The sequence below is a fragment of the Nerophis ophidion genome, linkage group LG11, assembly GCF_033978795.1.
Source record: "Nerophis ophidion isolate RoL-2023_Sa linkage group LG11, RoL_Noph_v1.0, whole genome shotgun sequence".
Classification (NCBI taxonomy): domain Eukaryota; kingdom Metazoa; phylum Chordata; class Actinopteri; order Syngnathiformes; family Syngnathidae; genus Nerophis; species Nerophis ophidion.
In genome coordinates, this window is record NC_084621.1 from 9,318,978 (window position 1) to 9,346,136 (window position 27,159).

General features: G+C 42.5%; 1 protein-coding gene across 2 annotated transcripts in view; it reads right to left on the reverse strand.

Annotated features, from left to right (window-relative positions):
- The window catches only part of arhgef1b (Rho guanine nucleotide exchange factor (GEF) 1b), a 155,108-nt gene that overhangs the window by 90,609 nt on the left and 37,340 nt on the right, over positions 1-27,159 (reverse strand). For both annotated transcript variants that reach the window (XM_061915057.1, XM_061915056.1), the window contains exons 2-3: positions 4,774-4,860; positions 4,587-4,700 (exon numbers count right to left, since the gene is read on the reverse strand). In XM_061915057.1, coding sequence (XP_061771041.1) covers positions 4,587-4,700; positions 4,774-4,824 — 165 coding nt within the window. In that variant the 5' untranslated portion in view covers positions 4,825-4,860. The remainder of the gene's footprint in view (positions 1-4,586; positions 4,701-4,773; positions 4,861-27,159) is intronic.

Below are 27,159 nucleotides of genomic sequence, written 5' to 3' on the forward strand. Positions count from 1 at the left end.
TATTATTTTACTCAACAAACACAGCGAAATATGAAACTGAAGGGTAAAGACAATCTGATATATCTGATATTAAGTTAAGTTACAGTTAAAACTAAAGAACCAATGATTGTCAAACACACAATAGGTGTGGCAAAATTATTCTCTGCATTTGACCCATCCCCTTGGTCGCCCCCTGGGAGGTGAGGGGAGCAGTGAGCAGCAGCGGTGGCCGCGCCAGGGAATCATTTTTGGTGATTTAACCCCCAATTCCAACCCTTGATGCTGAGTACCAAGCAGGGAGGTAATGGCTCCCATTTTTATAGTCTTTGGTATGACTCGGCCGGGGTATCACTAAGCTTTAAAACTTTGTTGTAAAAAATCTCCTTCCACGTCTGTCCTTGACACCCGCATTTCAGGCTGGTCGCTCTGGAAACACTCTGTGGAAACGCTCCCCACCCACACTGATGTTTGATGTGTGTAAGAGGGATGTGTGCTATGGCTATGAGTTGTTGTTTTTTTTTTCCTTTGGCCTCAGTCTGCACCCCCACTCCAGGGCCCAGGCTAAGACCGATTTTTTTCATTTTATTTTAATCTTCTATTTTTTTCTCCCATCCCCCCCTCCCCCCTTGTTTACCTGTATGTCATCTTTTTTGTAAGGGGCGCTGGTAGCCGGCAGACCCGTCAGCGATCCTGTTCTGTCTCCCTATAATGTTTGTCTGATCTTGAATGGGATTGTGCTGAAAATTGTAATTTTCCTGAAGGAACTCTACTGACGGAATAAATAAAGTACTATCTAATCTAATCTAATCTAATGTAATCTGCTTGGTGCCTGGTCTGAGCTGCTGTGACTTAGATTACCATAGTAACTAATTAGATTACCATAGTAACTAATTAGATTACCATAGTAACTAGTAGGGGTGTAACGGTACACAAACATTTTGTTCGGTACGTACCTCGGTTTAGAGGTCACGGTTCGGTTCATTTTCGGTACAGTAAGAAAACAACAAAATATACATTATTTGGTTATTTATTTACCAGATTTGCAAAATCTTCCACCAAAAATATTTTTCTTAGTGGAATATTTGATGTGAAGTAATCGGAACCTTGGATAGGTCAATAATTCATAATAACATTGATTTTGATTCAATATTATGTTTTGAGCAATGAGAGTTAGAGAGAAAAAAACCCAGCTTTGTTTTATTAGTCAACATTGCAACTTTTTCTAAATGACGTTTAACCTGTACGCTTTTTTATTTCACTTTTGTTATGTTTTTGTTTATTTTAATAGTATATTTAGAATGTGCCGTGGGCCTTTTAAACATTAGCTGTGGGCACCCCTGCTATAGATAATAAAAAATAAAATCTGATAAATCTATGGGTAAAAAGCACAGCCTGGTGACTAGGGGTGTAACGGTACACAAACATTTCGGTTCGGTACGTACCTCGGTTCAGAGGTAACGGTTCGGTTAATTTTCGGTACAGTAAGAAAAAAACAAAATATAAATTTTTTGATTACTTATTTAACAAATTTGCTAAATCTTCCACCAAAAATAATTTTCTTAGTGGAATATTTGATGTGAAGTAATGGGAACCTTGGATAGGTCAATAATTCATAATAACATTGATTTTGATTCAATATTATGTTTTAAACAATGACAGTTTGAAAAAAAAACAGCATTGTTTTATTAGTCAACATTGCAACTTTTTCAAAATGACATTTAACCTGTACGCTTTTTTATTTCACTTTTGTTATGTTTTTGTTTATTTTAATAGTATTTTTAGAATGTACCATGGGCCTTTTAAACATTAGCTGTGGGCACCCCTGCTATAGATAATAAAAAATAAAATCTGATAAATCTTTGGGTAAAAAGCACAGCCTGGCGACACATGCGCGTTTATCATAACTCTCTCCCTCTCTCTGTCTCTGCCCTTCCTTCACGAATGCTGCTACATGCACAATTTGTTTTGTTTTTAACCCCTTTTTAACCCTGAACGTACATTGAAAATACACGCAACCCTGACTTAAAATGCCGGAAATTTAAGGCATTTAAGAAACTCCACCCGGACAGCCCTGCAAAAGAGGACATGTCCGGTGAAAAGGGGAGGTAGGGTCAGTCTATCGTAGCCCGGTCGTCGCTAGCATGCCGTGTGTTGTTGTTTTTTTGATTGATTGAAACTTTTATTAGTAGATTGTACAGTACAATACATATTCTGTACAATTGACCACTAAATGGTAACACCCGAATAATTTTTTAACTTGTTTGAGTCGGGGTCCACGTAAATCAATTCATGGTGCCTCGGTGTGCATTGTTTACTCAACGTGCGGTGCGCTACTTATATGTCCGTGTTGTTCGGTTCACCTGTGAACCGAACTGAAACGGTTCAATACAAATACACGTACCGTTATACCCCTACTGGTGACACATGCGCGTTTATCATAACTCTTTCCCTCTCTGCCCTTCCTTCACGAATGCTGCTACATGCACAATTTGTTTTGTTTTTAACCCCTTTTTAACCCTGAACATACAATGAAAATACACGCAACCTTAACTTAAAATGCCGGAAATTTGAGGCATTTAAGAAACTCCACCCGGACAGCCCAGCAAAAGAGGACATGTCCGGTGAAAAGAGGAGGTATGGTCAGTCTATCGTAGCCCGGTCGTTGTTAGAATGCCGTGTGTTGTGCCTCGCTGTGCATTGTTTACACAACGTGCGGTACGCTACTTAATCTGTCGGTGTGGAAACTCGTTCGATACACCTCCGAACCGGACCGAAACCCCCGTACCGAAACGGTTCAATACAAATACACGTACCGTTACACCTCTAGTAACTAGTATATCATGCAAAAGCGCAGATTCCAACCATTGAAATACAGGTGCTGGTCATATTATTAGAATATCATGAAAAAGTTGATTTATTTCAGTAATTATATTCAGAACGTGAAACTTACATATTATATCAATTCATTACACACATAGTGATATATTTGAAATGTTTATTTCTTTAAATTTTGATGATTAGTACTGACAATTACTGAAAATCCTAAATTCAGTATCTCAGATAATTAGAATATTAGTTACAACTAGTACCAAAAAATATGTTTTAGAAATGTGGGCCAACTGAAAAGTATGAACATGGAAAGTTTCAGCATGTACGGCAATCAATACTTAGTTGCAGCTCCTTTTGCCTGAATTGCTGCAGCAATACGGCGTGGTATAAAGTCGACCAGTCTGTTGCACTCCTCAGGTGTTATGAGAGCCCAGCTTGCTTCAGCTCTTCAGCATTGTTGGCTCTGGCATCTGGCATCTGGCATCTTCCTCTTCACAATACCCCATAGGTCTTCTATGGGGTTAAGGTCAGGTGAGTTTGCAGGCCATTCAAGAACAGGGATACCATGGTCCTTAAACCAGGTACTGGTAGATTTGGCACTGTGTGCAGGTGCCAAGTCATGTTGGAAAATGAAATCTTCACCTCCATAAAATTGGTCCGCGGCAGGCAGCATAAAGTGTTCTAAAACTGCTGCATTGACCCTAGACCTCAGGAAACACAGTGGACCAACACCAGCAGATGACATGGCACCCCAGACCATTACCCATTGTGGAAATTTGACACTAGACTTCAGGCAACGTGGATTCTGTGCCTCTCCTGTCTTCCTCCAGACTCTGGGACCTTGATTTCCAAAGGAGATACAACATTTACTTTCATCTGAAAACATAACTTTGGACCACTCAGCAGCAGTCCAGTCCTTTTTGTCTTGAGCCCAGGCGAGACGCTTTTGACGTCGTCTCTTATTCAAGAGTGGCTTTACGCAAGGAATGCGACAGCTAAAGCCCATATCTTGCATACGTCGGTGCGTGGTGGTTCTTGAAGCACTGACTCCAGCTGCAGTCCACTCTTTGTGGATCTCCCCCACATTTTTGAATCGGTTTTGTTTGACAATCCTCTCCAGGGCGCGGTTATCCCTCTTGCTTGTACACTTTTTTCTACCACATCTTTGTCTTCCCTTCGCCTCTCTATTAATGTGCTTGGACACAGAGCTCTGGGAACATCCAACCTCTTTGGCAATGACCTTTTGTGTCTTGCCCACCTTCTTTAAAGTATCAACGATCATCTTTTGGACAGCTGTCAAGTCAGCAGTCTTCCCCATGATTGTGTGTCATACAGAATCAAAACGAGAGACCATTTAAAGGCTTTTCCAGGTGTTTTGAGTTAGTTAGCTAATTTAGAGTGTGGCACCAGATGTCTTCAATATCTGACCTTTTCACCATATTCTAATTTTCTGAGATGTTGAATTTAGGGTTTTCATTGGTTGTCAGCTATAAACACTTGAAATGTATCAGTCTGTTTGGAATGAATGTATACATTCTACAAGTTTGACTTTCTAAATGGAATTAATGAAATAAATAAACGTTTAATGATATTCTGATAATATGACCAGCACCTGTACTTAGTATAGTTCAAGACTCACGGTCATTAGAAAACATCACTGCACATCATAATGGTAGCTACACTTTCCATCTTAAATATCAACAAAAAAAAAACTGGGGGAATGTCCGTGGGGCCAGATTGAAATTTGCCTCGGTTCTGAATTAGACAACAGGTCTCACCAGTGGAGCAGGGTCAAACTGGAGGATGACATGTTGCATGAACACCAGCAGGTGCGTTGGACGATCTTTCAGAAGCTCGATGCTGCCGAAACACTTGCACTCGTCCTCCACCACCTGGATGAGGAGAGTTGTCAAAACTAAAGAAGAAGAAAACCCGGCAAGAATGAGAACGCGTTCCAAAACTCACGTCATTCAGATCGTTCTCAAAGTCCTCGTCCTCAGCCCCGATGATGCTCATGGCTGGGTCCGAGCACTGGGCTCCAAAAACACCCAGCTGTGGACCGGAGAGAGGAATTAGGTTCACAACATGGACGTGTAAAGCTGAGTCAGCAAACAATATTGATTGACAGTATGGATGGATTCATCCGTTTAAATACTATTTAGTTCAGTGTATTTATTTATATAGCACATTTAAAAACATCCCCAGTTGAACAAAGACATAAGAAACAAGTTGAAACAAAAAAGGGCACACGGTGTCACATTTACATTGTAATACAGGATGAATAACAACTTAAAATAAGTGCAAAATACAGTATATCACCTAAAATAATAGAAAAATTAAAAAATCATAAAACAAGATATCAAAACGACCAAGATATCCTGCCTAAATCACCAAAAATGACTACAGAGCCCAGCCACCGCTGCTGCTCACTGCTCCCCTCACCTCCCAGGGGGTGATTAAGGGTGTTTGGTCAAATGCAGAGAATAATTTCGCCACACCTAGTCTGTGTGTGACAATCATCGGTACTTTAACTTTAACTGGATTGGAACGCCAGGGAGTAAAATTGTTTTTAACTTATATTTATATTGGTTTACAGCAGGGGTCACCAACCTTTTTGAAATCAAGAGCTACTTTTTGGGTACTGATTAGTGTAAAGGGCTACCAGTTTGATACACACTTAAATAAATTGGCAGAAATAGCCAATTTGCTCAATTTACCTTTAACTCTATGTTATTATTAATAATTAATGATATTTATCTTTGTGGAAACAAAGATAAATAAAAGATTACAGTTGGTACAAAATGCGGCTGCTAGACTTTTGACAAGAACAAGAAAGTTTGATCACATTACGCCTATACTGTATATACCTTTATATACATATATACATACATATATATCTATACTGTATATACCTTTATATACATATATACATACATATATATCTATACTGTATATACCTTTATATACATATATACCTACATATATAGCTATACTGTATATACCTTTATATACATATATACCTACATATATATCTATACTGTATATACCTTTATATACATATATACCTACATATATATATATACTGTATATACCTTTATATACATATATACCTATACTGTATATACCTTTATATACATATATACCTACATATATATCTATACTGTATATACCTTTATATACATATATACCTACATATATACCTATACTGTATATACCTTTATATACATATATACCTACATATATATCTATACTGTATATACCTTTATATACATATATACCTACATATATATCTATACTGGCTCACCTGCACTGGCTTCCTGTGCACTTAAGATGTGACTTTAAGGTTTTACTACTTACGTATAAAATACTACACGGTCTAGCTCCATCCTATCTTGCCGATTGTATTGTACCATATGTCCCGGCAAGAAATCTGCCTTCAAAGGACTCCGGCTTATTAGTGATTCCTAAAGCCCAAAAAAAGTCTGCGGGCTATAGAGCGTTTTCCGTTCGGGCTCCAGTACTCTGGAATGCCCTCCCGGTAACAGTTCGAGATGCCACCTCAGTAGAAGCATTTAAGTCTCACCTTAAAACTCATTTGTATACTCTAGCCTTTAAATAGACTCCCTTTTTAGACCAGTTGATCTGCCGTTGGTTTTCTTTTTCTCCTATGTCCCACTCTCCCTTGTGGAGGGGGTCCGGTCCGATCCGGTGGCCATGTACTATTAGCTGGGGACATCTCTGCGCTGCTGATCCGCCTCCGCTTGGGATGGTTTCCTGCTGGCTCTGCTGTGAACGGGACTCTCGCTGCTGTGTTGGATCCGCTTTGGACTGGACTCTCGCGACTGTGTTGGATCCAATATGGATTGAACTTTCACAGTATCATGTTAGACCCGCTCGACATCCATTGCTTTCGTCCTCTCCAAGGTTCTCATAGTCATCATTGTCACCGACGTCCCACTGGGTGTGAGTTTTCCTTGCCCTTATGTGGGCCTAACGAGGATGTCGTAGTGGTTTGTGTTGTGGTTTGTGCAGCCCTTTGAGACACTAGTGATTTAGGGCTATATAAGTAAACATTGATTGATATATATAACAGGATAATGTATACGTTTTAGGGATGCACCGAAATGAAAATTTGTGGCCGAAGCCGAATAAAATTTAAACGCTTGGCCGAAGGCCGAATACCAAATAATGAATGCAGTTTTTCACAATTTTTTTTATATTGCATAAATAGCCTAGGAAAATATTTAGACATGTTTTTCAAATAAAGTAATTTTTTAGTGAATATTGACATTTTTCCATTCCATGGAAAACGACTTCCGGACGGCTTCGAAGCGATTCTGGACCACCGTCCGCCGCCTCAGGAAGGGGAAGCAGTGCACTATCAACACCGTGTATGGTGCGGATGGTGTTCTGCTGACCTCGACTGCGGATGTTGTGGATAGGTGGAAGGAATAGTTCGAAGACCTCCTCAATCCCACCAACACGTCTTCCTATGAGGAAGCAGCGCCTGGGGAATCTGTGGTGGACTCTCCTATTTCTGGGGCTGAGGTAGTTAAAAAGCTCCTCGGTGGCAAGGCCCCAGGGGTGGACGAGATCCGCCCGGAGTTCCTTAAGGCTCTGGATGCTGTGGGGCTGTCTTGGTTGACAAGACTTTGCAGCATCGCGTGGACATCGGGGGCGGTACCTCTGGATTGGCAGGCCGGGGTGGTGGTTCCTCTCTTTAAGAAGGGGGACCGGAGGGTGTGTTCCAACTATCGTGGGATCACACTCCTCAGCCTTCCCGGTAAGGTTTATTCAGGTGTACTGGAGAGGAGGCTACGTCGGATAGTCGAACCTCGGATTCAGGAGGAACAGTGTGGTTTTCGTCCTGGTGGTGGAACTGTGGACCAGCTCTATACTCTCGGCAGGGTTCTTGAGGGTGCATGGGAGTTTGCCCAACCAGTCTACATGTGCTTTGTGGACTTGGAGAAGGCATCCGACCGTGTCCCTCGGGAAGTCCTGTGGGGAGTGCTCAGAGAGTATGGGGTATCAGACTGTCTTATTGTGGCGGTCCGTTCCCTGTACGATCAGTGTCAGAACTTGGTCCGCATTGCTGGCAGTAAGTCGAACACATTTCCAGTGAGGGTTGGACTCCGCCAAGGCTGTCCTTTGTCACCGATTCTGTTCATAACTTTTATGGACAGAATTTCTAGGCGCAGTCAAGGCGTTGAGGGGTTCCGGTTTGGTAACCGCAGGATTAGGTCTCTGCTTTTTGCAGATGATGTGGTCCTGATGGCTTCATCTGACCGGGATCTTCAGCTCTCGCTGGATCGTTTCGCAGCCGAGTGTGAAGCGACCGGAATGAGAATCAGCACCTCCAAGTCCGAGTCCATGGTTCTCGCCCGGAAAAGGGTGGAGTGCCATCTCCGGGTTGGGGAGGAGACCCTGCCCCAAGTGGAGGAGTTCAAGTACCTAGGAGTCTTGTTCACGAGTGAGGGAAGAGTGGATCGTGAGATCGACAGGCGGATCGGTGCGGCGTCTTCAGTAATGCGGACGTTGTACCGGTCCGTTGTGGTGAAGAAGGAGCTGAGCCGGAAGGTAAAGCTCACAATTTACCGGTCGATCTACGTTCCCATCCTCACCTATGGTCATGAGCTTTGGGTCATGACCGAAAGGATAAGATCACGGGTACAAGCGGCCGAAATGAGTTTCCTCCGCCGTGTGGCGGGTCTCTCCCTTAGAGATAGGGTGAGAAGCTCTGCCATCCGGGAGGAACTCAAAGTAAAGCCGCTGCTCCTTCACATCGAGAGGAGCCAGATGAGGTGGTTCGGGCATCTGGTCAGGATGCCACCCGAACGCCTCCCTAGGGAGGTGTTTAGGGCACGTCCAACCGGTAGGAGGCCACCGGGAAGACCCAGGACACGTTGGGAAGACTATGTCTCCCGGCTGGCCTGGGAACGCCTCGGGATCCCCCGGGAAGAGCTAGACGAAGTGGCTGGGGAGAGGGAAGTCTGGGTTTCCCTGCTTAGGCTGTTGCCCCCGCGACCCGACCTCGGATAAGCGGAAGATGATGGATGGATGGATGGACATTTTTTTAATATTCCAGCAGCCTATGCTTTTCAAAAAAAGCACAACGTTTTTCATTTATATTAGGCCTTCAAACAAAACATGTATTCCAAAAAAAAAATAAAGTGCATTAAAGTGGATAAACCCACAACAAATGAATTATTGTCCTTTTGGCAAAAGTCTGCTTAGCCACAGTAGATATGCTAATAATGTAAACAGAAGGCTCAAGTAAATCTCAATTAAGTGTGTGCTTGTAACCTCATACACTTATACAGGTAGCCTACACAACAGGCTAATAATGTAAACAGAAGGCTCAAGTAAATCTCAATTAAGTGTGTGCTTGTAACCTCATACACTTATACAGGTACACAACATATCCCAACGTCACTGCAAGTTGGTTGATTGCGTCACCGCGTCAAAAAATTGCGTCACACGCCACTATTCGGCCTTGTTTTTAACTCATTCCACCGAAGGCCGAATGTGGCTTTTTTTGACGCATTCGGTTACCGATTAATCGGTGCATCCCTAATACGTTTATCTTTTTTTTTTTGTCAAAACGCTTCCAAAAAAGTGGGACCCCAATTTGAAAATTCCTAGCGCCAACACTGCTGTCAACAGAGGAGAAAAAATGCTTTATTTAAATAAATATACTATTTATAAAGCATGTTCGAGTATCATTGGCAAATGTTCACCTAGTCATGCATATATGTCCTCTTTTTGGGATTTCAGAATATGGTCAGCCTAGTTTAATGTAAAACAGCAAAAAAAAAAATAGAATAAAAATATCCTCCTTTGATTATATATTTCGGTTTAGGAGTCAACCAAATGATGCCTTATTTTCCATCTGATTTTGGGTTGGAATAACTGAATAATGATGCACTCGGCAGGGAGGGAAGACTCCCCAACAGACACGAAGCCGGGTCACGATTTATAATCATGCTCACTTTAATCCATGAATGACAGGAAAAATATCGGAAAAGGTGACAAGTTCACCTCCCTGCAACAACTCCCCCCCCCCCCTTTTGCACCAACGTGCTGCCAAAAAAACAACACACTGCTTCTTTTATTCGGGGACGCAGAGCCGCCTTAGGGGAACACACCAATGAAAGTACTGCAACAACTACACTGTGATGATTTACATACCAGATCAGCCAAAGAAACCAGGAAAAGTAACTTAGTGGAACAAAGCAGCCATTATTAAACACACTTCTACATGCATAGGACCTTCTATTCGAAAGTGTACTTAAAGGCCATTGTTCAGTTTCCTTCAAATCTGACTCGCTGGACCGCGCGAGTCGACACTGCGGACCGAGCGAGTCAAGCCTTTTGTGGTAAGGTCAAGAGCCTGAAGGCCGAGTGTGTGTTTTCCTTTATAAATGACTTCCCAAGTGGTTCTAGTTCATTACAGCTTAATTGTGTAAGAGTACAAGGGCAGCTTATGCAGATTACAACGGCAAACACACGGAGTATTTGTCTTATTAGCGCTTATACGGCAGAATGTACTGTGTAAACTCTGAAGTCAAACAACCCTGATATTCTACATGTAGGAATTGGACCAAAATGCCTCTAAAGTCACACAAAACTACATTTAACTGTGCTTTGTAATAGGGCCGGGCGATTTATCGATATACTCCGTAAGTAAGAACTTTCAATCAATCAATCAATGTTTACTTATATAGCCCTCAATCACTAGTGTCTCAAAGGGCTGCACAAACCACCACGACATCCTCGGTAGGCCCACATAAAGGCAAGGAAAACTCACACCCAGTGGGACGTCGGTGACAATGATGACTATGAGACCCTTGGAGAGGAGGAAAGCAATGGATGTCGAGCGGGTCTAACATGATACTGTGAAAGTTCAATCCATAATGGATCCAACACAGCCGCGAGAGTCCAGTACAAAGCGGATCAAACACAGCAGCGAGAGTCCCGTTCACAGCGAAGCCAGCAGGAAACCATCCCAAGCGGAGGCGGATCAGCAGCGCAGAGATGTCCCCAGCCGATACACAGGCAAGCAGTACATGGCCACCGGATCAGACCAGACCCCCTCCACAAGAGGGACTGGGACATAGGACTTTACACTACTTTATATTAGAAATGGCAACAGCAGGAGATGAATCCCCATAACAAGAAGATAGAAAAAAAGAAGAAGCTACAAAGGTGGACATGCACACATTTTCAGAACTTATGCAGATCCCAAATACAGATCAGCAGGAACCAGAAGGTATAAAAAGTTGCTTTTGCATAACATTGCGAAACACAAAACGCCAGATAATATGTCTTACCATGTACACACACCATAATAATACTCGTATATTTCAGCACAGTACAATCCATCAAGCGGTGCGGCTTCATAGCTTACCAAAGTCGTACTGAGAGATTTTTGGCAATGTTCTCTATTTTCAAAGGAACAGATAAAACTTTTGGTGTTGTTTACTTGAGTCATATTGCAGTCTACACATATCCCTTATATAAATGGGTTGTACTTGTATAGCGCTTTTCTACCTTCAAGGTACTCAAAGCGCTTTGACACTACTTCCACATTTACCCATTCACACACACATTCACACACTGATGGAGGGAGCTGCCATGCAAGGGGCCAACCAGCACCCATCAGGAGCAAGGGTGAAGTGTCTTGCTCAGGACACAACGGACGTGACGAGGTTGGTACTTGGTGGGATTTGAACCAGGGACCCTCGGGTTGCGCACGGCCACTCTCCCACTGCGCCACGCCGTCCCCGCCATCATATTGCAGTCTACACGCCTCTCTTATGTGTGACTGCCATCTACTGGTCACACTTATCATTGCACAATGTACCAAATAAAATAGCTTCGAGGTCGGTAAGCACAACAAAAATTGATCCGTACAATTTTTTTGAACGAATCAATAAAGTACTATCTATCTAGGCGAGGGGTGTCCAAAGTGCGTCATACAGTGCTACCAATGTAAACAAACAATGGCAGATACCACAGCAAGATATAGCGACATTTGCTCGGATTTCAGAGGTTTAAGCGATTCAACAGATTACGCATGTATTGAAACGGATGGTTGGAGTATGAAGGTATTGAACAAGAAACTGAAGCTATTGAGGGAATAGCTATTGACGCTATTCATAGCCATAGCATGGCCGAATAGCTGCGTTAGCATCGCCGGTAAAATGTGCGGACCAAACGATCAGGACTTTCGCATTTTGTGACACTGGAGGAACTTAAATCCGTCGATTGGTGTTTTTTTCGCATTAAATATGGGTGGAAAGAAACGTTATACAGTTGCAAATGCATCTGCAGGTTATCCATACATCTCTGTGCCATGTCTGCTTTAGCACCGCCGGTAAATAGCATGTTAGCATCGATTAGCGTAGCATGTTAGCATCGATTAACTGGCAGTCACGCCGCTACGAAATATGCCTGATTAGCACATAAGTCAACATCAACAAAACTCACCTTTGTGATTTAGTTGATTTTATCGTTGCAAATGCATCTGTAGGTTATCCATACATCTCTGTGCCATGTAAAATGTGGAGACATTCCGGCACATTCAATGGGGGTCTGGCGGCAGACACTTTCGCATCTTCGGGCCAGTGGTGCAACTTGAATCCCTCCCTGTTAGTGTTGTTACACCCTCCGACAACACACCGACGAGGCATGATGTCTCCAAAGTTCCAAAAAATAGTCGAAAAAACGGAAAATAACAGAGCTGAAACCCGGTGTTTGTAATGTGAAAATGAAAATGGCGGCTGTGTTACCTCGGCGACGTCACATTCTGAAGTCATCACCACATGAGTGATAAACAGAAAGGCGCTTAATTCGCCAAAATTCACCCATTTAGAGTTCGGAAATCGGTTAAAAAAATATATGGTCTTTTTTTCTGCAACATCAAGGTATATATTGACGCTTACATAGGTCTGCTGATAATGTTCCCTTTTAAACAATTAACATTTAATACAAAATGATCACACACAAAAGTACCAAAAATTGTTACTGTTTGGTACGGCATCGATTCTAAGGTACGGGGGATTGGTACGGTATCGGTTCAAATGTGAAAAGGTGCCCATCCCTAGAAGTGTCCGTAGCTTGTTGCTTTACAAAAGTACGGAATAGACCAGAACAAGCCCTTAATAGTCCCGCCATGGGGAAAATAGAAGAATGAGGGAAAGAGGGTGTCAAAGTTTGAATAGAGAATGCAAGCAGCAGGAAGCCAGCAGAGATGACAAATGATTTCGGGTCAAGGTGAGTTCTTCTGCAAGCCCGTGCAAGCCGGCCATACAAAGCTCTCGAAACTAAGCCATCGACCGAGAGGGAAATAATGAATTCATTCATGGTCATTTGCGGTCGGCTGTGGGTTGAAACAGCCCAGTTTTGGTATGACAGGCGTAGGAAGGGGTTAACCAAACAGAGGTCGGAGATATGCATGAATTGAACTAACATGGACATGCTGAGAACTGGAGCTGATTGCCAAATATATAAATACTGCTGTGTAAAAATGATCAGTAACGCATCACAAAGAAATGAAGTAGTGGATACTATTTGAATCCAGTCCTGTATATTTTCAATATATTTTGCAATAACATATCAAGATACAGTAATCAATAAAAAAAGGAAACTCATATATGTATACATATATATTAGGGGTGTAACGGTACACAAACATTACCTCGGTTTAGAGGTAACGGTTCGGTTCATTTTCGGTACAGTAAGAAAACAACAAAATATACATGTTTTGGTTATTCATTTACCAAATTTGTAAACAATGGCTTTATCCTTTTAACATTAGGAACACTTTCATAATTCTGCCCACGGTAATCCACATTAAACTGCCTCAAAATGTTGCTTGGATCAAATAAAATGACAAAACTTTTCTTCCACGTATAAAAAGTGCAACATTAAACAGTTTCAAGTCAACTCATCATGCTTAATTTATTACAGCATTCGGGAAGCCTGTAGTTGGTTGATTGTTATTATGTAAATGTTATATTTTTATCAACATGTGATGGCAGGGACACTGCCATTCAAAACTAGGCTGCTACATTATTAATGATTAATATAACAATACGAAGGTTCTGCAGTCCTGGGTTCAAATCCAGGCTCGGGATCTTTCTGTGTGGAGTTTGCATGTTCTCCCCGTGAATGCGTGGGTTCCCTCCGGGTACTCCGGCTTCCTCCCACTTCCAAAGACATGCACCTGGGGATAGGTTGATTGGCAACACTAAAATTGGCCCTAGTGTGTGAATGTGAGTGTGAATGTTGTCTGTCTATCTGTGTTGGCCCTGCGATGAGGTGGCGACTTGTCCAGGGTGTACCCCACCTTCCGCCCGATTGTAGCTGAGATAGGCGCCAGCGACCCCGAAAGGGAATAAGCGGTAGAAAATGGATGGATGGATAACTATTGCTGAAAAAAATAGTACAATAGCAACAGGAGAGACTGTTCATCCCTGAATCAATCAATCAATCAATGTTTACTTATATAGCCCTAAATCACTAATGTCTCAAAGGGCTGCACAAACCACAACACAAACCACTATGAACCCCATGGAATTCAAGTGAAATAACAGACAGAAAGGGCTTTGCTGCCCCTAACACACACGCATAGACACACACACACACACACACACACACACACACACACACACACACACACACACACACACACACACACACACACACACACATACACACACACACACACACACACGCGTAGTTGTGACTGGGAGGTGTTTCTTATAATTTGGGGAGAGTCCGCTGCTCACCTGCTAAACAACCATCTGCTCGACGCTGAAGCATTTACTACATGCGCTCTGAATACACACTGCTGATTGGCTGTTACCACTCAGAATACGCATGGCTGATTGGCTGTTATCGCTTTGTATGTAGCTTTGTATGTAACCAATCAGATGGTTGTGTGGGTGGGACAATGCTGGGTGCTGAGAGAGAGGCAGAAGAAGCAAAGCAGCTTGTTAAGACTTAAGCTTAGAAACTCGTTCGGTACAAATCTGGTAACAAATGAAGGAATAATTAATTCCCAAGGAAAATAGCAGGAGGTCCATCGTCTGGCGGTGGTTTGGCTGTTACACTTGTGTACAAAAAGTACATCTTAATGACATCATGCACAAAAGTGCATTAATAGCTTGTTTTAAAATATCTCTGACAATCTTGCACTTTCTGTTTTGGAAATGACAAGAATGTTTGTGCCACTGCTTAATAAATACAGTTTTGGTCAATTGACTTAGTTGTGATTTCCTTCTCTGCATGAAAGTTTAAAATGAATATATATTAATGCAGTATGAAGAAGAATGTTTTAATGTAGACACATACAATCATCATACTGCTGTGATTATATGTATCAAGTGTTCATTCAAGGCTAAGGCAATATATCGAGATACTGTATTTTTCGGACTATAAGTCGCAGTTTTTTTTATAGTTTGGCCGGGTGCGACATATACTCGGGAGAGACTTATGTGTGAAACTATTAACACATTACCGTAAAATATCAAATAATATTATTTATCACATTCGCGGAAGAGACGAAGAAAATGTCAGCAATCGTCACACACACACGTCAACCAATAAGAATTCGGTAGGGGAGGGTCATGGCAGAAGTGCATTGTGGGTCATGGGATGCTGACTGCTATATCCTACTGCCGTAGCTATTAAAATGGATCATTTCAACGTTGGCGGTAACTTATAAAAACTGAAAAAAGGCTGAACAAAAATGGCACCGAAAAGGAAATCTTGTACTGCAGATCACAAGCTGGACGTAGTGAAAAATGCAGCAGAAAAGGACAAGAGGAAGCGGCGCATACCTTTGGAGTTGGCAGAGTTGTTTGGAAGCGACATCAAGGAAGAAGATTTCATCGGATTTATCGATCAGAGTGACAGATTGTTTGGTAAAGGTACAGCATGGTCTATATGTTATAGTTATTTGAATGACTCTTACAAGGGCGTAGAATTGGGTAGGGACGCTACCGATATCCAGCCGCTACTGTGTAGTCACTATCAATACAAGCGCTGCCCGTAATGTTTAGTCAATGATTATGGGACAGAAAGGGTTAAATGTTGGTCTCTGCTAGAAGTCCCGCCTCTAACCTAAATATCGCTCCCTGATTGGTTGCCGGTTTCATGCTAACTTACGTGTGATTGGCTGTCACTCCTCACTGTGGAAAAAACAGTCCCACCTATCCAGACGTTAGCTCCAAATTAGCACTGCATCTCGTCTTTTCCTCCGCTTTTTTTCCAGGTGAAAGTCAATGCTCAGTCCCCTGTACCATTGTTAACCCTCCCCGTAGGTGAAAGTTAACCTCAAACATGTGAATTCAACTACTTTAGTCCGTTTTTTAACATCGTAAAAATATAAGCTGTCTCTTTCTACGGACTGCAACAGTCTGTTGTCATGAATACATGACAACAACTTCCATTCATACCAGCCATACGTACCTAAGGCGGAGTGATAGCCTACGCCAGGGGTGCCCACACTTTTTCTGCAGGCGAGCTACTTTTCAATTGACCAACTCGAGGGGATCTACCTCATTTATATATATCATTTATATTTATTTATTTATGAAAGAGACATTTTTGTAAACAAGTTAAATGTGTTTAATGATAATACAAGCATGTGTAACACATATAGATGTCTTTCTTTCACGAAGACAAGAATATAAGTTGGTGTATTACCTGATTCTGATGACTTGCATTGATTGGAATCAGACAGTAATGATGATAACGCCCACATTTTCAAATGGAGGAGAAAAAAAGTTGTCCTTTCTGTACAATACCACATGAAAGTGGTTGGTTTTTGGCATCTAATTCATCCAGCTTCCATACACTTTACAAGAAAAACATTGGCGGCAAATTCCGTAGCTTGCTTGATTGACATTCACGGCACCCGAGGGTCTTGTGAGATGACGCTGGCTGCTGCCAGTTCATTATTATGAAAAAATGACAGAGAGGAAGGCGAGAAACACTTTTTATTTCAACAGACTTTCGCGCCGTCCCTTCCGTCAAAACTCTAAAGGCCGACTGCACATTTCCTATCTTCACAATAAAAGCCCTGCTTCATGCTGTCTGCGCTAACAAAATAAGAGTCTCGGAAAGCTGGCGTGCACAAGTGATGTGCACGGCAGCTTTCTGAGGGATCGCTTGTGCACGCCAGTTTTCCGAGACTCTGTATTTAGTTAGCGCAGGCAGCATGAAGCAGGGCTTTTATTGTGAAGATAGGAAATGTGCAGTCGGCCTTTAGAATTTTGACTGTCTGTTGAGATAAAAAGTGTTTCTCGCCTTCCCCTCGGTCATATTTTCATAATAATGATCTTGCAGCAGCCAGCGTCATCTCACAAGACCCTCCGGTACCGTGAATGTCATTTAAGTGACGTCTTGGTGAAGATTGATGATCACTAATTTTTAGGTCTATTTTTTTTAAAAGCCTGGCTGGAGATCGACTGACACACCCCCCGCGGTCGACTGGTAGCTCGCGATCGACGTAATGGGCACCCCTGGCCTACGCTGTGATCAGGCTTTAGAATAGTAGCCGTGCTCAATATTTAAACCACGGTTAACAGCCAATCATATCGCCGGATTTCACCTTTCCGTTTTATTTTTTTAATTTTTTTTAGTTTCATGTAACATATTTACAGTACAAAAACAGCAATAGAAAGAAGTAGATGAAGGGAAAAATTGTGAGTGATTTAAACACAAGTTGGGGAAAAGATTATTACAGTTAATTTATGTTTATTTACAGTGTTGTATTGCACGAATGTATTTCTGATGTTGTTGATGGACAGTAGGCTATGTTCATTGACAGTATGATGCACAGTTGCACTACACTAAAGGGTAAAGATGAGAACTCTTCCAAGTTGTCTCCTTTGCTTTCATTTTAATTACTTTACCCTATAACATCTGCATAACGTGAAATTATGATTGCTAATGTAAAAAAAAAAAAAAAAAAAGGAAACTTTCAGAGTGCTGCCTTGGAGCACTTTTGTGTCCCCACCAATCTCAAAATCAAACCTACTCCCTTGGACTCTTACCATAATATGTTAGGTTAACATAGCAGTTGGTTATTTATGCCTCATATAACGTACACTTATTCAGCTTGTTGTTCACTATTCTTTATTTATTTTAAATTGCCTTTCAAATGTCTATTCTTGGTGTTGGGTTTTATCAATTAAATTTCCCCCAAACATGTGACTTATATACGCATTTTTGCGTATATAAGTCTTATATATGCGACGTATGTATGTTTTTTTTCCTTCTTTATTATGCATTTTCGGCCGGTCCGACGTATACTCCGGAGCGACTTATAATCCCAAAAATACGGTATATATCATGTATCGCGATATGTGTACTGGCTCACCTGCACTGGCTTCCTGTGCACTTAAGATGTGACTTTAAGGTTTTACTACTTACGTATAAAATACTACACGGTCTAGCTCCATCCTATCTTGCCGATTGTATTGTACCATATGTCTCGGCAAGAAATCTGCGTACAAAGGACTCCGGCTTATTAGTGATTCCCAAAGCCCAAAAAAAGTCTGCGGGCTATAGAGCGTTTTTATTTCGGGCTCCAGTACTCTGGAATGCCCTCCCGGTAACAGTTCGAGATGCTACCTCAGTAGAAGCATTTAAGTCTCACCTTAAAACTCATTTGTATACTCTAGCCTTTAAATAGACTCCCTTTTTAGACCAGTTGATCTGCCGTTTCTTTTCTTTTTCTCCTATGTCCCACTCTCCCTTGTGGAGGGGGTCCGGTCTGATCCGGTGGCCATGTACTGCTTGCCTGTGTATCGGCTGGGGACATCTCTGCGCTGCTGATCCGCCTCCGCTTGGGATGGTTTCCTGCTGGCTCCGCTGTGAGCGGGACTCTCGCTGCTGTGTTGGATCCGCTTTGGACTGGACTCTCGCGACTGTGTTGGATCCAATATGGATTGAACTTTCACAGTATCATGTTAGACCCGCTCGACATCCATTGCTTTCCTCCTCTCCAAGGTTCTCTTAGTCATCATTGTCACCGACGTCCCACTGGGTGTGAGTTTTCCTTGCCCTTATGTGGGCCTACCGAGGATGTCGTAGTGGTTTGTGTTGTGGTTTGAGCAGCCCTTTGAGACACTAGTGATTTAGGGCTATATAAGTAAACATTGATTGATTGATTGATTTATATTAAAAATAGGCCATATCTCCCAGCCCTAGTTTGCATACTTTGGTTTGTGGACTTCCTGTCATCCTATTGTGTGTCAAACGTGAACAACTGTGACGCATGTGGTGACCAAGTGAGAAGTCGAGGTCAGTCTGGGGAGGTCAAACTGGGAGGTGAAGTAGGTGAGGACACCCAAGCGCCGTTGAACCAGCCAAATGGTTGCATTTCAGCATGCGGCACAGCTCAGACGACGAATGTTAGTGACAAGCATGGCCGGCTCTACGCAGGGGCAAGAGGGGGCAGAGCCCCCTTAAATAAATGTCTTGCCCCCTCAAATCAAAATTTGAGAAAGCATATTTTAATAAACTCACAAAATTACTACATTACAAGTTGACAAAATTATCTGCACCAGCGGAAAAATCCGCCGAAAAAGTAGTGTCGGCTTCCCTCTCATCCCTCCCTCCGCTGTGCGTGTATTCAACATTCCACAGGCTGCGCAGCAGACACACACCCCTCAGCCCTCAGTAAACATCCAATCACTGTTGCAGTATGAAAGTAAAAGAAAAGGAAAAGTTGTCTACATTTCTCATATACTTGTTAGGATGGGTGTAGTCTTATCCGTCATAAACACGTTTATCATCGCGGACTTTCGGTGCTACGGAGTTCCTTTTTTTTTTTTTTACAACTTGACGAGAGCAGTGACAGCGGAGGCTCTGAGCAGCAGTGGTTTGGAAGGCAGAGAGCCTCCCCTGTCCCTGTAACAAGCTACAAGTCATTTATGATGCTGTTAATGACGGTAAAAATGAAACATAAGGTAGCAGTCCTCCTCTGCTGTCCTCTGTTCAGAGCGGAGTCTCTAGCAACGGCCCCTTTTACTTAGCAACGGTCTGGCAATCGACTGCTGGAATTCTTTTTCTGTAGTTTTTCTTGTAAGTCTACATAGTCAACCTTTAATGTTTCAATCTACATTTTGTAATAAACAAATTACAAGTTTCATTTGATATGACCAAGACACCTAAAAACAAAAACACAGCCGTTTTCATCAATTTACAAGCAAGTGGGCAACACACATACATTGGAGTGAATGAATTTTGTGCCCAAGTTCTGTTTTATAAATTAGTTTGAGATTCTTTTTTATCATTATTCATCAGACTACCTTTCAGTTTTGTAAATATTGACTGTAGTGTGTGAAGTCCTACTTTGGGTCAAAATTTATTTGAGAGTTAGGCCATCCAGTTAGGATAAATGTTATGTTGTTGGTTGATAAAATCTGGATGAAGGATGTTTTATTTTATTTTATTTTATTCATTTATTTTTATTTTTCAGTTTCCCCCCCTGAGGGATTGCCACCTTATTGTGGTCAGGGGGTTTGCGTGCCTCAGTGACCGTAAGAGCTATACCAGCAGGGGCTTAGTCTTCAGGTGGGACACCCAAGTTGGACAGGTCTGAAGGTAGAGGCCTGACAAAGTGCAATCCACTACTCCAGGTTGGGGTTGGACACATAGCTAAAAACCCATTTCATCGTTACTATAAGCATAGGAAAAAAAGTGCTGGAGCATGATGTGTACACATGATGCCCCCTTCACATTTCTGACTGCCCCCTCATATAAGCATGCCTAGAACCGCCCCTGGTGACAAGACGCGAGTGTCCCACAATTATCTTAGCCTTGATAGCTCAGGCTCTTCACAAGTAGCAGGATGTGGTTAAGAGAGCGGACTAAGTATCTCCGAACAAAGCATTGCACTCCAGAGGAGATCAGCTGAGGCGCTCCAGAGACTTGGTACCGCAACGCTCCCCATCACTCCTCCTCCTCCTCCTCATCATGGCCGCCAAGCACATTCCAGTACTTACTAAGTGTCAGGTGGCATCAATCTAATGATAGCCATCAAGCGTGCGTGCTTCTGTATGTGTGTGTGAGAGTTTAAGACTGGCCACGTATGCGGGAGGGGGGGCCATTCCTGTGTGTTATATGACAACTGGCCTTTACAACACAGCATTCCTCCCTGACCAGACCGCGCTCCAATATTATTTAGGAAGCAATAGAACAAAAGGGTATCTGATTAAATACATGTGTCTCCACTGTTATGACAAAAGGAGCAGCTCTGCGGCGTCGAGGAAGAGAACTACCAGTGGGAAACCGTTACTTATACCAGAAGTGAAACCAAAAAGAGACTCGCCCCTTTGCCGCTTTAACGGTTTCCACTTTTGGGGGGAAGTTTGTCTAAGTGGGACATTTGTGAGGTCAGGGGTCACCCATGTTACACCTGGCGATTCACACATCATCTCTTTTTTAGGAGGTCATCCCGGAAATGTTTGAAGGTAAAGGTAGTGGTCGATATGGCACAAAAGTAAAATTCCTGATTTCTTCACAAAAATTCCCATTCACGATTTGTTTTTAATTGTATTTCCCTTACTTTTTAAAGAAACCATTAAATACAAATGACAAAGATAATTCAAAACACGTTTTTCTTTTATTATTCTACACAACATTACATGCTATGTAGACCACAAGGAAATGTATTCCATTTAGGAGAAAGAAAAAAAAAAATAATATGACTCCTTTAATGCGCCCTATAATCCGGTGTGCCTTATACGTGAAAAAAAAAAATCGAAAATAGACCATTCATCGGGATACTTGCCAACCGTGAGACCTCCGAATTCGGGAGATTGTGGTTTGAGGTGGGTGGTGCTGTCCGGGGGGCGGGGTTAAGTGTGGAGAATTATATTTATAGCTAGAACTTACTGTGTGACGTCACAGGGAAATGGATAGTGGTTTCGAAGATAGCGAAAATAAGGCATTTTAAAGCTTTATTTAGGGATATTCCGGAACTGGTAAAAAAATTTTTAAAATTTCAAAAAATACAACAAGCCACTGGGAACTGATTTTTTATTGTTTTTAACCCTTTTGAAATTGCGATAATGTTCCCCTTTAACGTTTGAACTGAGAAACTTTTTTTTTTTTGTGCAAATAACCATTAACTTAGAATTTAATGGCAGCAACATGTTGCAAAAAAGTTAATACAGGGCCATTTTTACCACTGTGTTACATGGCCTTTCCTTTTAACTACACTCCGTAAACATTTGAGAACTGAGGAGACCAATTTTTTAAGCTTTTAAGGTGGAATTCTTTCCCATTCTTGCTTGATGTACTGTCCGGGGTTTCCGTTGCCGTATTTTAGGCTTCATATTGTGCCACACATTTTCAATGGTAGACAGGTCTAGTACCCACACTCTTTGACTATGAAGCCACGCTTTTGTAACACGTGGCTTGGCAATGTCTGGCTGAAATAAGCAGGGGCGGCCATGAAAAATACGTCGCTTGAATGGCAACATATGTTTCTCCAAAATCTATTTGTACCTTTAAGCATTAATGGTGCCTTCACAGAAGTGTAAGTTACCCATGTATTTGGCACTAATATGCTGTTTTTTTAACTTTGCTCCTATTTCAATCCCGATGGTTCTTTTCCCTATTTGGTCCAGAGGACACAATGTCCACAGTTTCCAAAAACAATTTGACATGCAAACTCGTCAGACCACAGAAAACTTTTCCACTTTGCATCGTTCCATCTTAGATGAGCCTTGTCTTTGCAGTTGATTCAATGGAATATAGGTTGAAAAGGATTTGCAAATCATTGTATTCTGTTTTTATTTCCCATTTACACAACGTGCCAACTTCACATGTTTTGGGTTATGTATATTAGCATCAAGGTATAGAATTTTTGGAAAGATTGAGCCCTACTTAACTTACATTGCTGCATTTTTTTTTATTCAATTGGTTGGTTGACATTGAAATTTGCAACATAACCAAGAGATAGTTTGGCTGAGTCCGCTCTCAGTGCTGCTGCAGTGATCGCCAAGTGCCAAAGTGCAAAGGCCCCCCCCAAAATGGTAGTATATACTTGGAAAGAAAAAAAAAATCTGCGATGTGATGAAGCCGCACTATTTCACACATTTTGGATATCATGAAATACATTTAATTGTTTTAGCAACTTTGATGTCTAAAATGTATCAAAGGGCTCTGCCCCTTTTTACTTTTCAATATGCAGACTCTGATGGAAAATATTTGGACAAAATAAAAGCCACCACCCCTTCAAAATAAGTTTTTTTTTACATGAAGACAAATTTAAGTATTTGAATGGATATACGTTAGTCTATTATTTAAGCACTATGGGCCATAATTAGTTCGAAAAACATCTCAAATATAATTTAAATGTTCCTCTACGCTTTAGAAAAATGTGCGTCTTAATCGCTGGTCAGCATGAGTGCGACAGCTGGCCGCGCACCGCAGTTGGCAATTTCCGTAGATTGGAAGAAAGAGTCTGCACGTTCCGAACATGCCCTTTCCCAACTACTTTGGCACGTGTTGCAGCCATGAAATTCAAGTCAATTATTATTTGCAAAAAATTTAAAAATAAAGTCTATGAGTTTGGACATCAAATATCTTGTCTTTGTAGTGCATTCAACTGAATATGGGTTGAAAAGGATTTGCAAATCATTGTATTCTGTTTATATTTACATCTAACACAAATTCCCAATTCATATAGAAACAGGGTTTGTATATCGTGTATCGTGACATGGCTTAAAAATATCAAGATATTAATAAAAGGCCATATCTTAGTGTGAAGATGAGGTGGCTCACCTTGACTTGCACATTTGAAAAGTAGCTCGCCTGCTGACAAAGTTTGGGCACCCCTGCCTTTAAGCTATGCAGCGTGTGATGCATGGCATCTATTATGTTGGACAAGAACAGCGTTAAATTGCATCAGAAGATACCTTTAAAGTCCTACTGAAAGCCACTACTAGCGACCACACAGTCTGATAGTTTATATATCAATGATGAAATATTAACATTGCAACACATGCCAATACGGCCGCTTTAGTTTACTTGATTACAATTTAAAATTTCCTGTTGAAAACGTCGTGGAATGATGACGTTATTGGTTGTAGCGGACATTTTTAGCCCAGCACCACTTACAGCTAAAAGTCGTCCAATTTAATCGCCTAACTACACAGTATTCTGGACATCTGTGTTGCTGAATCTTTTGCAATTTGTTCAATTAATAATGGAGACGTCAAAGAAGAATGCTGTTGGTGGAAAGCGGTGGATTGCAGCTGCCTTTAGCAACCCAAACACAGCCAGTGTTTCTTTGTTTGTTGTGAAGCTTTAGCGAACATGTTTCTCTACCACATGTCAACCAGCAAGTTTTTGGGTGAGAAAATTGTGATATTAAGTCGGCTCTTACCGGAGACGTGTGCGGAGTTAGCGTCCTCCTGCAGCAGCTGTCAAAAAGGCAGCTGTCAATCAATCAATCAATGTTTACTTATATAGCCCTAAATCACTAGTGTCTCAAAGGGCTGCACAAACCACAACGACATCAATGGTAGGCCCACATAAGGGCAAGGAAAACTCACACCCAGTGGGACGTCGGTGACAATGATGACTATGAGAACCTTGGCGAGGACCACATATGTCAATCAATCAATCAATCAATGTTTACTTATATAGCCCTAAATCACTAGTGTCTCAAAGGGCTGCACAAACCACAACGACATCAATGGTAGGCCCACATAAGGGCAAGGAAAACACACAGTGGGACGTCGGTGACAACGATGACTATGAGAACCTTGGCGAGGTCCACATATGTCAATCAATCAATCAATCAATGTTTACTTAAATAGCCCTAAATCACTAGTGTCTCAAAGGGCTGCACAAACCACAACGACATCAATGGTAGGCCCACATAAGGGCAAGGAAAACTCACACCCAGTGGGACGTCGGTGACAATGATGACTATGAGAACCTTGGCGAGGACCACATATGTCAATCAATCAATCAATCAATGTTTACTTATATAGCCCTAAATCACTAGTGTCTCAAAGGGCTGCACAAACCACAACGACATCAATGGTAGGCCCACATAAGGGCAAGGAAAACACACAGTGGGACGTCGGTGACAACGATGACTATGAGAACCTTGGCGAGGTCCACATATGTCAATCAATCAATCAATCAATGTTTACTTAAATAGCCCTAAATCACTAGTGTCTCAAAGGGCTGCACAAACCACTACGACATCAATGGTAGGCCCACATAAGGGCAAGGAAAACTCACACCCAGTGGGACGTCGGTGACAATGATGACTATGAGAAACCTTGGAGAGGAGGAAAGCAATGGATGTCAAGCGGGTCTAACATGATACTGTGAAAGTTCAATCCATAATGGATCCAACACAGTCGCGAGAGTCCAGTCCAAAGCGGATCCAACACAGCAGCGAGAGTCCCGTTCACAGCGGAGCCAGCAGGCTCCTCCATTGGCTACTGTCAGAGACACTGGCGGTCATCGCAGCCCTCCGACTTTTAGGTACGACTATATAATCTCACTAAAACACTATTAACACAATAAGCAGATAAGGGATTTTCCAGAATTATCCAAGTAAATGGGCTTCATGGTGGCAGCGGGGTTAGTGCGTCTGCCTCACAATAAGAAGTTCCTGCAGTCCTGGGTTCAAATCCAGGCTCGGGATCTTTCTATGTGGAGTTTGCATGTTCTCCCCCGTGACTGCGTGGGTTCCTTCCTCCCACCTCCAAAGACATGCACCTGGGGATAGGTTGATTGGCAACACTAAATGGTCCCTAGTGTGTGAATGTTGTCTGTCTATCTGTGTTGGCCCTGCGATGAGATGGCGACTTGTCCAGGGTGTACCCCGCCTTCCGCCCGATTGTAGCTGAAATAGGCGCCAGCGCCCCCCGCGACCCCAAAAGGGAATAAGCGGTTGAAAATGAATGGATGGATCCTAGTAAATGTGTCTAATAACATCTGAATCGCTCCCAATGCTGTCGACTTTTTCTTTTTCTTTCTAGTCCATCCATCCATTTTCTACCGCTTATTCCCTTTTTGGGGTCGCGGGGGGCGCTGGCGCCTATCTCAGCTACAATTGGGCGGAAGGCGGGGTACACCCTGGACAAGTCGCCACCTCATCGCAGGGCCAACACAGATAGACAGACAACATTCACACTCACATTCACACACTAGGTTCAATTTAGTGAAGTGAAGTGAATTATATTTTATATATCGCTTTTCTCTAGTGACTCAAAGCGCTTTACATAGTGAAACCCAATATCTAAGTTACATTTAAACCAGTGTGGGTGGCACTGGGAGCCGGTGGTTAAAGTGTCTTGCCCAATGACACAACGGCAGTGACTAGGATGGCGGAAGCGGGAATCGAACCTGCAACCTTCAAGTTGCTGGCAAGGCCACTCTACCAACCGAGCTATGCCGCTAGATAGGTTGCCAATCAACCTATCTAGTGCTTCACTCTAACTTTCCTCATCCACAAATCTTTCATCCTCGCTCAAATTAATGGGGAAATCGTCGCTTTCTCTGTCTGAATCGCTCTTGCTGCTGGTGGCTATGATTGTAAACAATGTTCAGATGTGAGGAGCTCCACAACCCGTGACGTCACGCGCACATCGTCTGCTACTTCCGGTACAGGCAAGGCTTTTTTATTAGCGACCAAAAGTTGTCGTCGATGTTCTCTACTAAATCCTTTCAGCAAAAATATGGCAATATCGCGAAATGATCAAGTATGACACATAGAATGGACCTGCTATCCCCGTTTAAATAAGAACATCTCATTTCAGTAGGCCTTTCAGCGCAAAAATACACTCCTTTTATTTATCGAATGTATCTTTGACGATGGCAAGGTGCACCTGGCCTCAGAAGAGGTCAGCGCTCTCCTCTTACAGTCGCTCACAATGGCCCATGTCCTGTCTTCTGTTGTGCGCAGTGAAGGCGGCGTCTCCAAAATAGCCCCGCCGGCTAATGGCTGCATCTCGCCGCGTATATTTGCCGCATTCATCAGACGACGGCCTCATTAGCAGCCAGCTGGGGGGGGATTCCGAACAGCACCGAAGCCGCCCCCGCCGGCGCCACGGCACAACAGAAAAGTACGGGAGGGGGGGGGGAGAGGTGGCAAAATGGGGGATGGAGGGAGGAGGCACACAGACAGGAAGTAGGTGTAATTTCCTGAGGAAGCTATCAGAGCCATTTCCTACGAGCGCCATCAGATAACGAAAGGGAAAAAGCCAGACAGAAAGAATGGAAGAGGGAAGAAAAAATAAGCGGCGGGAGGAATAGTGCGCGCACACACACACACACACACACACACACACACACACA